Genomic DNA, 13,748 nt, shown 5'->3' with positions numbered 1-13,748 from the left:
GGGGGGCACGTCTCTCCCCGTCTCTCTTTCACCTGGCATCTCTCGCGGTGTGTGGCCATGTCAGTCGCTCTCGCTCACTCCACTGCCCTCTCCCCCCCCCCTCTCTCTCTCGCGCATAATTCTTTCAAATTCAAATCCAAAGCCAGACAATAACAACACTAAATTATGAAGGAGAAGACTCCAGTCCTGCTCTCTCGCTGCTCAGTAGAATACACAGAAAGATATTAATCGAAAAACTCTTTTTATTAACAAGATATTAACAAAAGTTTTTATATTCTGCGTAAGCAATTAGTTAGCAATTAGTTAATCTGCTATTGCTATAAAAACAATAATTACTTTATATTCGCAAGCATCACTGCCTACCGCATAATCACCTGTTTTTCTCAGTGTATTATGGCATTCGTTCCTCTTCATCTGTTGCTGTTTGTAATTTACCTGCCAGCCAGTTGTTTTGTTTACCTATGACGGCATTTCCCTCTTCACCGGCTATCGCTCACCTTTTTGCCCTGGTCCTTGTCCTTCGCTCATTCCATCCTCGTACCCTTCGCCTTTTTTCTACACTGAAGAAAACATCTCAATTGAATTTCAATGATTACATTAGATTGAATTCAAGAGATTTGCGGAGCAAATATAAAATAGGTTATAAATGAAAGATATTGTGATATGCTGAAAGATATATTTTCGAATATTTTATTACATAAGTTTTATATATTTTTTTCTTACGGTGTGTGTACCCTTCTTCAGTTGCCTTCCCACTTAGCGACCGCTATTAAACGTCATTGTCTCCAAGCCTTCTTCGGCTCTTCTTCAGATTCTTCTGGCTATGTGGATATACACACGCATATGCATATATGTGTATTTGTTTATGGTGCGGCTTCGCCTTTGTCATGAAAGGATAATAAAAAACGAAATTATGTTTAAATATGGTCATCCCCCTGCATCTCCATGCCCCCTTTCCTCACTCACTCTCTTTTGGGGCATGGGCGCGTTAACATTTTTATTGCCGCCATGTCAGTTCCCATAAATGTGCCACACAACGCAACACTCGTACAAAGAGAAAGATATAAGAACTTGGAACCCGACATATATGTAGCTAACCCTGACCTGACCATCGTATCAAAAACCCTAAAAGTCTTTTTTCTTCTGTAGCCATGAAAATAGTTTCTTGTTTCAGGATGGTTTAGCTTGTTTGGACAACGGCTTTGTCACCAAGCATAGTATATGATATATGTATAATATATAGATCATGGTCAATAGGTTACCATCGTTTAATTGACTTCGTTTTGCAAGAAACACACTTTTATCATTAGACTATCTTCCGCGAACAGTTAGAAATTAATTGGATTGGCTTCATTAGCCGGCAAGCAATATATATCGCTCGGTTTATCAAATTAATCAACCATCCGCAGGCTCTGCACTTTTTCTGCCTCTTGAAAAACTCTTATCTTTGAGTTTCTTAAGGCAACCTGAAGCCAGAAGGCCTGAAGCAACAACAATTTGTTTACTAGTAAAAAAAAAGGAGGAGGCAAAGAAATACAGTCAAGCTTCTATAAGACATATAGCAACAACAAATCAAATAGGTTTCAATAAAAGTATGTTCTCCCAAAGTATGTGCTACTTCTTTTTTTTTTTCACAGAAGATCTATTCTCTTAAATGCTTGACTTCTTTTAGCGAGCTATCACTGTAGAGATTAATTCAGGCCTGAAGCTGCGCATGCGCATTTGCCAGAGACAAATTTCCGAACGCTGATCCAACCGCTTGACCTTGCCATCAATTGTCATAATGGAAATGGCTTGCCAGTCGGGGGAAATGGAAATGAAACCGCTGGGCCGCTTTCCCAACGACAAAATTCAAATACAAAACGCGATAAGCTGCAAAGCCGCGGGCCAATTTGTGCTACTTGGTTTACGTTGATGGTTAAAGGGGATGTGGAGCTCAAAGTTGCACTGAGAGAAAATACATATATGTATGTATTAACTTGGAAAGATTTACACCAATTTTGTATCTTTGAAATTGAGCTTATTGCGAATGCCCCACGTTGGGCGCCAGTACTGTCACCCAACCCAGCTTAGCTTTCATTTTTCTCTGTGCAATTGGGCAAACGTATCGATGGTGGGTCTATGGTTTGGTTCGATGGGTAGCTGGGTAGGCGGTTAAGCGGGCTACCGCGGCAATTTAACGCTCCAGTGGCCATACACACACACACACACACACAGATACGGCACCATATGTAGATCAGCGAGATACATACATATGCGAGCAAACATCTGCATTTGTGTTGACCCACAATTAATCTGAGCCACACAGCTGCGAACAACGCACGAATTTTGGTCAGAGTTATCAGTTAGCACTAGGCCCATCGGGGCTGCATTTCCTGTATCAATTTCCCATACGGTTGGCCAAATTAACGAGCCGTGAGCGATGACGACCCAATCGAATGGAATGAAACTAGGTTGGTCCAACAAAATGCGCAGCTTGCTCATTTTCCCAGAGCGCTTTTTTAGGCCTTACCCCAATTTAGGTTCGGTTCAATGTAGCCAGTCATAATTAAGTATTTTTTATGAACAACAATGCGTTGCCATGGCAAAAACAATGAGACTTTAGGCCAATGTTAATGAACAGTATTATTATTATGATTCGGTCAATTTTATATTTCAAATGCAGTGTTTCTATTGTACTGCAAATTACCCTTTTGACAAAATTAAAGTGGCATGGATAGGATACTTTGCTATATAGACAATATATTTTAAACAAATGTATTAACAACTATGAACTGATTTTCCTAGATTTTTTAAATGGTATAAAGTATAGAACCTACCTAATTTGCATTATTCTCGACCTGCGTTTTTTTTTTTGGAAGTTTCCGCACTTATAGGCGGCGCCATCGAAGGCGTCATCAACTTGGCCAGATCCCCACTTCAGCTATTTTTGGCGTCTTGTTTTACCATCTAATGGACACATTATGTTCTTGACCCGCGGCGGAAACGCGTGCCTGCCTCCCATTATGGATTTAGATTTGGATTTGGCTTTGTGCAAATTGAAACATCCACGGATGTTAGCTAATGGGATCCGATATCTATAACCACACTGCACATCAATATAAGGCAAAACAAATGATTAACAGGCCCCAAAGAAATAAAAACGGACGAAAACCCTTGAGGGCTTTGGTTTCCCAACGATTTTGGGCATGACTTCATTCAGGCAAGAAATCTTCGCGGCTTTTTTTGTTTGTTATTTTTTTTTTTTTGGTTTGGACACGCGCGTCGCTGCGACACCTTGACATGCCACGCCCACCAGCACATCGCCGCCCAGAGAACGAATGACTTAACCAAATCCCATCAAATTATGCGCGTTCGGTGACTGCCCGTCTTGAATTTTAATCCATCGCCGCGACCCCTCCAAAAATGAAATACTCCCCAAGAAATTGAAAGGAAACCGAAAACCCGAAAAGCGACAAATTATTATTGAATTATGTTTTTTCGCTGTTGTTTGTTGTTTGTCGGATGTATTTTGTAGTTTCTGATGTGACAAATCTTTCGGGTTATTGGGTTGGGTTAGGTTACGTCGTCTTGCGTTGAGGGATCCGCTGATGGAAGGTCACATATTCTCGGGTTGACTGCAGCCAGAATGGATTCGAAATATATGCAGCGGAATAATGAGTAGGGGAAAGGGGGGGGAGGTCGATGAAGAGGAGTGGCATGCATATAGGGTTGAGTTGTTTGGAATCATACGAAATCAGATGCCTTGAAATGTTTTGGGAGCGATATATGAGGAATGAATTCCCGAAATAAATGCTAGAGTTGCATAAAAATCGATTTTTCTTCGAAGCGAAATTGAACGAAAAAGCAAAAGGAGAACTTTTAATATAATCATAATAAGCTAAGAACTTGATATAACCGAATAACCATAAGCAATACATCTGTATCTTTCAAATATTGTATCTTAAGAATCTCTCACTTCGTCATACACTTTCTATGTATTTTCTTTATTTCTCTGTCTTTTCCCCCCAAAAAATAAAAAAATAAATAACAAAGTTGATGGATGTCTTTGACATTGAGCCCGTGGTGCGAGTGTCAATCGTCAACGCGAACTTGTCGACTTAATGCGCAAATTGAATTAGGCAATGGTAATTCAGTTGCTTCTGTTGCTATTATCGACAGGCTATTCGTATTCGTAATTTGATTTTGGTTGCCATTGAATGTCAGGCTTAACATACCCCCCCATCCCATTAAACCCGAAACACAATTCCAAATGTGGGCAATCGACAATGGACAATCGGATTTCAATTCTAATGCTGCAAGAGCACAGCCTCTCCTCGAAAATCCCCCGAAGTATGTTGTATGTACGTACATATGTATGTGGTATTTCTTTCGACTTTTAAAGACAGCTGCAGGTAAACGACACCGCATGTCGCCTATCTTTGATTCCGATCGGACAGGTAACCAGAGTTCAGGTAGATAAACTGCCGGTAGGAAACGGGCAACTCATCCTTCTCTGATAACTTCATCCTGCCGCAGCAGGAAGTATCCTGCGAATCACGCATCCCACTCTACGGCGATTCACCCTTGAAAATACAATATGCTCATAGAGACGAAACGTGACTAACTGCGATTGCCCCGCGGGCATAATTAGACCCGAATAACATCACCTGGCGACACCTAAGCACAATCAGCACATTTGCAAATTTGCAGATAGGCCAAAAAAACAAAAAAAAAAAAAACACTCAGCAAAAGTACGACGATGTTTTTCAGCTTTAGTTCCACTTATATACTCTCAACTTGAAACTGTAATTTTTGTAGTTTTCCCCTGTGTAACAGCAAAAGAGCATTTAATCAGTGGCACTCTCATCTTATCTAACTGGCGCCATAAGATTGATTAGCCCATTCCTGAATGCGAAATCGGAACGGCATCCGATGGCCGGAAATAGATCGATCCTAGAAGAGGGTGCTTCTCGCAGCCAGACGAGACAAGCCCAACCATATAGCATCTATGTCCCCAGCAGATCCATAAATATTTAAAGAGTAAGAGATGTATTGAGAGGGTTCACACGGGGTCACTGCGAGACGAAAATGAATTGAATTTTTGGTGCCTGGCTTGGGGCAGACAAATGATAATAAATAAATATGCTGAGGAGTGGAGTCCGTTGATGTTGCACCACTTAAAGATATAATATTGGGGATTGGACGGGTGTGCGATGGCAAACACTTGGGAACACTTGTGATAATCATGACTAATAAGATACACAAACATCGGAACGACTGGGAGCAACCGAAAAAAAAAAAAAACGAAAAAATAAGGCAAACACAGCTGGACCAGAAAGGGGCAGCCAAACCAGACAACAAAGTATACTCACAATTCCGGCAAATGCAATTCGGGGAGTTCCTTCTGTGGATGGGGGTTACGAAAATAAGTCGGAGGATAAGCTCAATTGGATGGAGACGAACGTCGAAGGTTGAGCAAGTGGATAAAGCAACAAGGAAAGGGTGGAAAAATGCATAAAAATAGGTATTTAAAGAATAGTTATTTAACTTCAGTACAAAAATGTTATAAAGTATGTATGATATTCATATCATTCATTCATATTCATAGTAGTATTTTATGTTCATATTTCTAACATCGTATTTAGACTAGAATTTTTTATATTTTTATCATAGCGAACAGCTTCTCTACGCTTAGTTATTTAATAAACCCACCGCACCCTGCTGCATAAATAATAATTGAATTTTTTCTATTGGAGTCAAGACATCAAGCGATCTCCTTTCTTCGTTTTTTTTTATTCAATCAAACAATCAAATTCTTACAAGCGTCTCTCCAGCTGCGGGTGGCGGGTGGAGTGGGTTGAATGAATGGATTCATTAGATTAGAGCCGTGCCACTTGAAAGGGTTTTCGAGAGCTCGGCAATTGAGGCGACACGCGCGACGCCTTAAAGCGGCAATTAATGTTCAAATTTAATTAAACGCATTCTAAGTCGTCGTCGCCAGTGCACTTCAACCATCCCATTCCTAACCCCATCCCTTTGATGCACTATACTCGCCCGATCCAGATCCAGATCGAAATCCAGAACAAGAAATCCACCACCAAAAGCTAGGGCTAGAAGTTCAGCGTCATCGGATTTTAATTGCAAGCGGAGCAGTTTCTACACTGAGATAAAAAACTAAGCACTTTAGGAATATAAAAACGAAACAGATGCATTATTTATTCTACAAATAAAATGCCATATATAGTTTATAGTTTCATAGATATTTATCTAAAATATTAAACAATATTAAATAGACTACTGCATTGGTAAATTACTAGATTTGATATATTGGCATGACTTATTTGCATTTCACTTGATGTTTTTTTTTTCACAGTATTCATTTTTGTTCGCTTCGACGATAATTGAGGGGATCAATCCCCATCTTAGGCCTCCCTGGCACCCCGATTCCCTTGACTAGCCCGCTAATTGATAAGCTAAGTGGCAAGTGCCATAAAAAAAAAAAAAAAAATAGAAACCAACCCGCTCCAGAATCCAGAAAAATATAAAATCAAACAGCTTCGTTTTCCAACTCAAACCGCCCACTTCCCAACGCCATCTCCACGAAATCGGAATTCCAGCTAGATCATTAGGACTGTTTTATGGACTCGCGCCATGTCAAAAGATTTACGGCCAGCGGCGTTTGGTGACCAGATTTATGTGACTCATGTTTTATATACCTTACCACTTGGTTACCATCACCATTGGGAAAATGCAGGCACCTGCTAAATGAGCAGCCGCAGCAGCAGTCCAAACAAACCGGGAAAAACTAAATATTTCCAAGAGACATTGGACCGGGCCAAAAGCAAAAGCAAAGCCGGTCATAAAACCAACGAAAATGAGGCAGGTTCAGGTCAGGTCGGTGCGTCTAGATTTAACGTCCTCTCTATATATTTTGTTGCTGTTGTTGTTAGTCTGTTGCAATCCGAGTGTCAGCGTTAATGACCACAAGACAAACACGTGAAAAATATGGGAAATGAAGGAGAGAGCAGGTCTTAGCCCGGCTCAAAAGTCGGACTGGGTCTTGATCTAGTTTTGTTGCCTCATTTGTGGCTATGTTTTTGGAGGCGAACTTAACTGCGAAACGGGTTTCTTAATTTAATTCGCCGTAAAACTTAATTCAAGCATACTTTTCGAAATATGTCGACATTTAAATTAACCAAATAAAGGTTAGTAAGAGTATTGTAGGATATATTTTATATGTTTAAGGAGGTTTGGTAAAGTTCATGATTCAAACATATTATGCTGAGTTATTTTTATTAACATTTAGTCAACTTATAAACGCCCCAAATAACAGTGTTGGGTAGTGCAATAAGCAAATGTTATGTATTGTTTCTTACTAAAGTCTATCTCAGTTCTGAAAATGTATTATATATATTTTTTAAACTATTAATTTGCATGTTAAATCAATCATCGATTGATTCTAACATATTTGCAATCTAATGCTTCGGTGATTTTTTTGGTTACTAACTGTTTTTATAGTCTCTTAACTTTGTAACCCAGAATTGACAGGATATTTTTGGTGTTTTTAAGACCACCAAACGGGCAAATGTGTCAATTGTGAGGCGACAAAAGCGATAACTTCCAGCACGCCCATAAGCAGGGGACTCCTTCTTCTTTTTTTATTACTTACTACTTTTTTTTTCTTTTTGCACCACCCACAACACTAGCACCACTCCCAGCACCAACCACTCTGCACCCCGCTCAACCATCACAATCATGGGCAATTTGGCCACCAGTTTTGCCTTTGGGGCACTTAAAGATTTCTTTTATTTTCGATTTTTCTTTCGGGTTTTTCTCTTGATGCTGCTGCTGTGACGGTTGATTGCTGAAGCTTGATGCACAGAGAAAAATACTATCTAGATAATCGATTTATTTCAGTTTAAAACCTTCTTAAACAGAAGAGAAGTTTGGTATAAAGTTTTCTTTTATTTTTGCAAAAGGTTCGAGTTCGAATCCAACTCTTGTTAATATCATTTTGTTATTTGCATAGAACGTATAACTTTAACTTTAGATTCCTGTTTGAAATCTAACAAATTCTATAGGAATCTAACAATATATTAAACAAATTTTTTTTATAATTTTATTTTCAGTGTCTTTTGCTTTTGGTGGTGTGTGTGTTTGGTGTGTAGGTGCCATTTAATGGCCGCCATAAACCCAATCCTCGCCTTCGTGTTTTGTAGTTGTCGTACATGCAATTTCAACTGTTGTTGTCGCAGTAGATGCAGTTGTTGTTGCAGTTGTTGTTGCAGCGGTTGTTGCAAGTTGCTGTTGTTGTTGTTGTTGCGGGTTATGGCTGAGCTTACGGCTGCAGGATAATGAACATTCATGTTAAACACGTTAAGCGAGCGAACGTGGGTGCTTTTTTTTTTTTGTTTTTCTACCTTTGCTTCATTTTTTTTATTTGTTTGCCATTCAAGCCGCTGCCTTTTCTTGGCCCTACTTTGTTGCCATTTAGCGTATTTTCTTAGCCAAGTTTTTCACTAGAGAAATGTCTTTCTTCGTGCAACGGCAATTAAACTTGGTATGGTATTTCTCTAGCATCTCTTTCACAACATTTCAACATTTCTCTGACCAAAATGTTGTGTTTCTCAGTTAATTGAATAATAATTAACAACCTTTTCATTTCACTTTACTTGACATATACTCGTATATATTTTACCTATTCACTCCAGTAGCCAAGTTACTACACCTTTTTCACCAACAATTTTGAACAATATCCTTTTGGCATTTTCGCAACTCCTTGGCAATTTGCCTGCTCATTAGCGAAATCTTTCGTGCAGACGCGCCCAAGTCATCGAAGACCCTCCTCTCAAGACTTACAAATCTACACCCACCCATTGCACACGTTTATCGCCCAAAGTAATTACATTTTGGCATGGCCAAGCCCCCAAAAAAAAAGAATAAAATCCAAAGAGCCAGGCTGAAGTGCAATGAACCAAGTCGCAATTGTCGCTGACTCTGACTCTGAATTGAACCCACCTACAAATCGATTACCAGTTACCAGATTACCAATTAGTCGATAGCCATGGCTATACTATGTATGTACATATGTGTAACTATAACCCAGGAGATCCGAGGTGCAACTGACCGCAGATCGCTTGTCTTGGTCGGTTATTGTGGTTGGGATCAGCTTACCAAATCGTTAGGTTCAAATATATGCACAACGAAAATAGCAGGTGGTTTCGTATTCAAATTCTGTTATTTCTCACTTGAGCGGCAATCAAAAATATCACGCTAGTGTTAAAGTCTACAAATGGTTGCTAAAGCAAAATACCCGGAGATATATAATCAAAAATACCATTCATGTGTAAAAGACAACAAAGTCTGGCATTGATAGAGCAGATGGAATACATTATGTACATGTTGGTTGAGAATGATTATGAGAATATTAGAACATATTAAACTATATTCGATTTACCCTATAGGCTATGCATATGCATCAGAAATTTTACAAATTTATTCTCATACTTGAACGTACGTTGTTTATTTATTTTTTCAGTGTTTTAGTGGGAGCTCCATTGGATCAAAATCGACAGCCGAACACCACACACTCTGGCGCCCTCTGGCGGTGTCCAATGACACAGCGTTTCGATGACTGCGAACAAGTGATCACCGATGGCAGGCGAAGTAAGTGAATCATATCCGTGATGGTTAGCAACTAACTAGGATTTTTAGTAATTAAATTCGTAATATAAATACATATATGTTCAAATCTTAAGTCAATAGGTTCTTATGATAAGTATAAGTTAAATTAAGTCGATAACTGCTAACCCAATTTTGGTAACTGTATCCCTTTTATTTTCTACTTTATAAACCCGTATAAACATCCATTCATTGGTGCAGGTTGATTGGCTCGTGCCAGTCTTAAAAAAAAACATATATGTACCTATTATATAGATCTAGTCATAGTCGTAGATACCGAATCCCGCTCCCAATTGCCTAGTGACTAACCGGAGTGCCAATGGGTCAAGGATCATCCGGGCCTTTTAGCTAACCGATTCGCATTTTCAGTTTGCCCCAATATTTTTTTTATTTAAATCCCATTTAGTCTGCGAGTTGTACATAAACGATTGCCAAAAGCTGTATAGAGAGCTGTGACTAAACGTATCTAACATTTAAAACTCTTTTGTTAATAGTGTTAAGTAGGTGAGAACGCTGTGATCGATAAAAAAAAGGGGGTTCATTGCAAGCGATTGCAATTGATTCGACAAAAGAGTCATTGCATTGGAAATGAAATTGGGTTTGTCTCTAAGTCAATTGGTCTACCAAAAATATTGCGTGTGACTCGCCGCATTAAATATCATTTTATCGATCACATGTTGATCCGTTCGATTAACTTTGCAAGCGTATAGACCTTGAATCATTCGATCACATGATGACCACTCACTATTATTACTCGTATATATTCGTATTATCCACTAGTACCTACTGTATAGATATCGATTTTTGTTCTAGCATCTTATTCAAAATATATAAAACACAAATACTGATATCGATGAATACATTTAATTTAATTTTAATTGATTTGATCTTTTTTTCTCTTTTTTCTTTCTTATGTTTTTATTTTTTGTGCTCTCCCTTTTACCTATTTGGTTCCGTCAAAATCCAAATTCGTATTCGGTGCGCATAACTGGGATATTCATTTGTGTCTCTACCTCAACCCGAAATCCTAACCCGACCAACTCCAATTATCCAAAAAATACTGACAAATCTTTTCGATATTTGCCATTCGATAAATCGAACGAACGAATCCCTTAGCGAACGGAGCATATGAGATTAATAAGCGTAAGTGGTTTTGGGTGCTTTAATTGTTGTCTTGCCCACCAAAAACCGATCCCTAATACCACCCGATTCCCGATCAAGGATCGCGCATCTCATCGCAACCGCTAACACCAATTCAATATTCGATCGACCTATATACATATACACATATACGTATTACCAGTATGCCGTAATCAGTTATCATTCCTTTGGTTTGCGCTTTGATACGTTCACCTACTGATTTGAATTTAAATTTGAGTTGAATTAACCCCGGCATTTATCATACTTTCGATTCAGTGCACACATTTACTCCCAGCCCAAAAAGTAAATAAATTGCTAGTACACACATAATTATACATTTTGCCAATCTGGAATATGTGCGATCACCGAATGTACAGTCACGCACGTATGCCTATGGCCGCCATATTGCTTGCACCTCACTCTTACTTTAACTGTTACTTTAACTGACCTACCACGCATGCGCGCACTAATTGCAATCAGTTATTATGTACGTACGTATACATATAACATTGAAATGTATCTAAAACTACACATTGAGCTGTACAAATGTGCATTTTTGCTCACCTATTTAATTAAATGTCTATAACTATCTCACAAATATTAGAAATAAACACTCCGCACAAAAATCAATAAGGGTGTAATATTATTATCAATATGTTTTAATCAATTAGTTATCAATAAATCAGTAGTAAGACTTATGATATTTCATGGAAAACATTGAGAAATTTGCAATGGTGTCATTGAAAAAACATATGTTTGTTTTTGGTGACAATAGTCACATCTGTTTTCCAAATCCCTAGCAATTCCTTAACGAATTTAAATATAATCACCATAATTGCCCCTGTTATTCAGTTTAGCTATAAATATTTTTCAACAAATATACGAAGGCATTTCTGAATATTTTTGTTCGGAGCCATTTGCACGCTTCGATTGCAGCGACAACTTCATTATCGGCTTCACATGTTAAACATTTCCCCCCCAAGCATGCCCCAACTGATTCTCGGAATTTTTACCCAATACCATTGGCGAGAAATTGTGAAGTAGGGCCTATTTAAAAACCCCAAAGCCCCATATACGCGGCTTCACAATTTCGGCGACTTCAATTGGCGACTCATTTAGCGCTAATTATATAGTCATGGCAGCTGGGTTCTTAACTTTACACCCTCGTAAAGGGTGTCATATGATTTTCCAGAAATTCACATTGCAGTGACATAATATATGATATATATCTTTGTGCATATACAATTTCAAAAAAATAAAGCGTCTTAAAGCCTTTCCTTTGTCGGTTTTTTTTTTGTAATTGGTATTAAGCATTGATGTGCGGAATTAGTGTAAAATGCTTAAAAGAGTATTAAGTATTTGCATAGTTTTCACTCGTATGTATGTAGATCCATTTGCGCTTTTATACTGCTGTGTGCTTATGACCCCCTCTGCCAGTCGAGTGTTAACATGCAACTGGGTCGTCTGCATTTTTTTGAACGTCACTGTGACCGGGTTTCCACTGCCTCTTCTTCTTTCTCCTCTGGCTTCGCTCTTCTTCTTCGCTCTTTTGGCAATCAGAGCGTGGCAGTTTCAAAAGAAGAAGAAGAAACGTCTGAAAAATTCTAAAAACAAAAACAAAAACATACATACTAAAGCCAAAGATGTGGGCTTTGCCAACGGCGCCGCCCCAGAACGTGACAAATTTCTCAAACTAGGAGCACAGCAAAAAATACCAAAACGAAGTGCAGAACATTAGGCTACACAGAGAATAATTCTAGCAGAAGTTCACTAAACTATCTCCAATAGAACAACAATCAGAATCGTCACTTCATTTCAGAATTGCGTTACTATGCGTTGTATTTTAATATTTTTTCGCTGTGCACGCATGAGGGGCAAAAACAAATGTTGGCTGCGACATAAAAATAACCGCAAATTGCGAATTCTTAAGCGAAAATAGTGCGGAATTTTTGGCTTGCGAAATAGGGGGGCGGTCACTAAAATGCGGGGCTTTGGGTAAGGTTTTATTGCTGCATTGCTGCACATTAACCATAACCCCTTTTTTTCACCCATTACCTTCAGAAAACTGAATTCTTTTCGAGTTGGCCCAATGTCAGAAACGCAGAAAAGGGGCAAATTGAGGAGTGGAAAGGGGGAGTGGCACTGGGCGGCTCTTCCAGCTGCGCGACTTTCACTGCGCAAACGCGACAGACGGGCGCGTTTTTAAAACGCGTCAAACCCGTCAAGAACGGCCCACGCTCCAAGGCAAACCGAAAGAAGTTCGAAAAGAAACGCTACAGCGAAAGAAATTGGGTTGATTCAAACACATATGTATATTTCGAATCAACATTCTGTTGCACACTTACAAACAACGGTGAATGTTAAACCATACCACTACCAGTGTTAGACAACTAGAAAAACAGTTAGGGGATTTTGTTTCAGTGCACTGCAACTCCACTGTCTATCTCTCTTCCCCTCGCACGTGTAATAATCATTTATCATATTTCAACACTTTGATGCTTTAAAATGCATTCTAAATCAATTTCGTTCGGCTCTCTCTCTTTTTTTTTGCGGCTGCGCTTTCCATTTTGGTTTTGCCGCTCTTATGCTTCGTTTCATGCTTCGTTTAATCAACAACTTTTTGTTTACCTCTCCTTCCACTTTTTCTTTTTGTGCAACATGCCGCCAGCATTCAACAAAAACAAAAAAAAAAAAAAAAATAATCAAAAAACATGTTGCCCGAAAATCATCTGTAAATAATTCAATTGTTCCGAGTTTGAAGTCGCTTGGAATTTGCATTTTATCGCTTGTGTTTCAATTTAAATTTCGGGTTCAATATGATATCAGGGTGGACCAGCAAATACAACACAAAATTGGGTTTAACTTAAGTTACTGTAATTCCAATTGTACTGGAAACTTAAGGAGACTTCAGGTTTGCTTCAAAATAATCGATATTATCTAAATAA

General features: G+C 38.8%; 1 protein-coding gene across 6 annotated transcripts in view; it reads left to right on the top strand.

Moving 5' to 3' along the window:
* mew (multiple edematous wings) overlaps window positions 1-13,748 on the top strand; it is a 44,082-nt gene that overhangs the window by 23,859 nt on the left and 6,475 nt on the right. For 4 of the 6 annotated variants that reach the window (NM_078590.3, NM_167354.2, NM_001272574.1 and 1 more), the window contains one exon: window positions 9,521-9,648. In NM_078590.3, the coding sequence (NP_511145.2) occupies window positions 9,521-9,648 (128 nt within the window). Of the gene's footprint in view, window positions 1-9,520; window positions 9,649-10,779; window positions 10,807-13,748 lie in introns of all 6 variants that reach the window. The other 2 variants (NM_001272575.2, NM_001272576.2) reach the window with 1 other exon arrangement.

The sequence above is a fragment of the Drosophila melanogaster genome, chromosome X, assembly GCF_000001215.4.
Source record: "Drosophila melanogaster chromosome X".
NCBI classification, from domain to species: Eukaryota; Metazoa; Arthropoda; class Insecta; order Diptera; family Drosophilidae; genus Drosophila; species Drosophila melanogaster.
The sequence above is the reverse complement of the archived record's forward strand: the minus strand, read 5'-3'. Positions and strand labels throughout refer to the sequence as shown.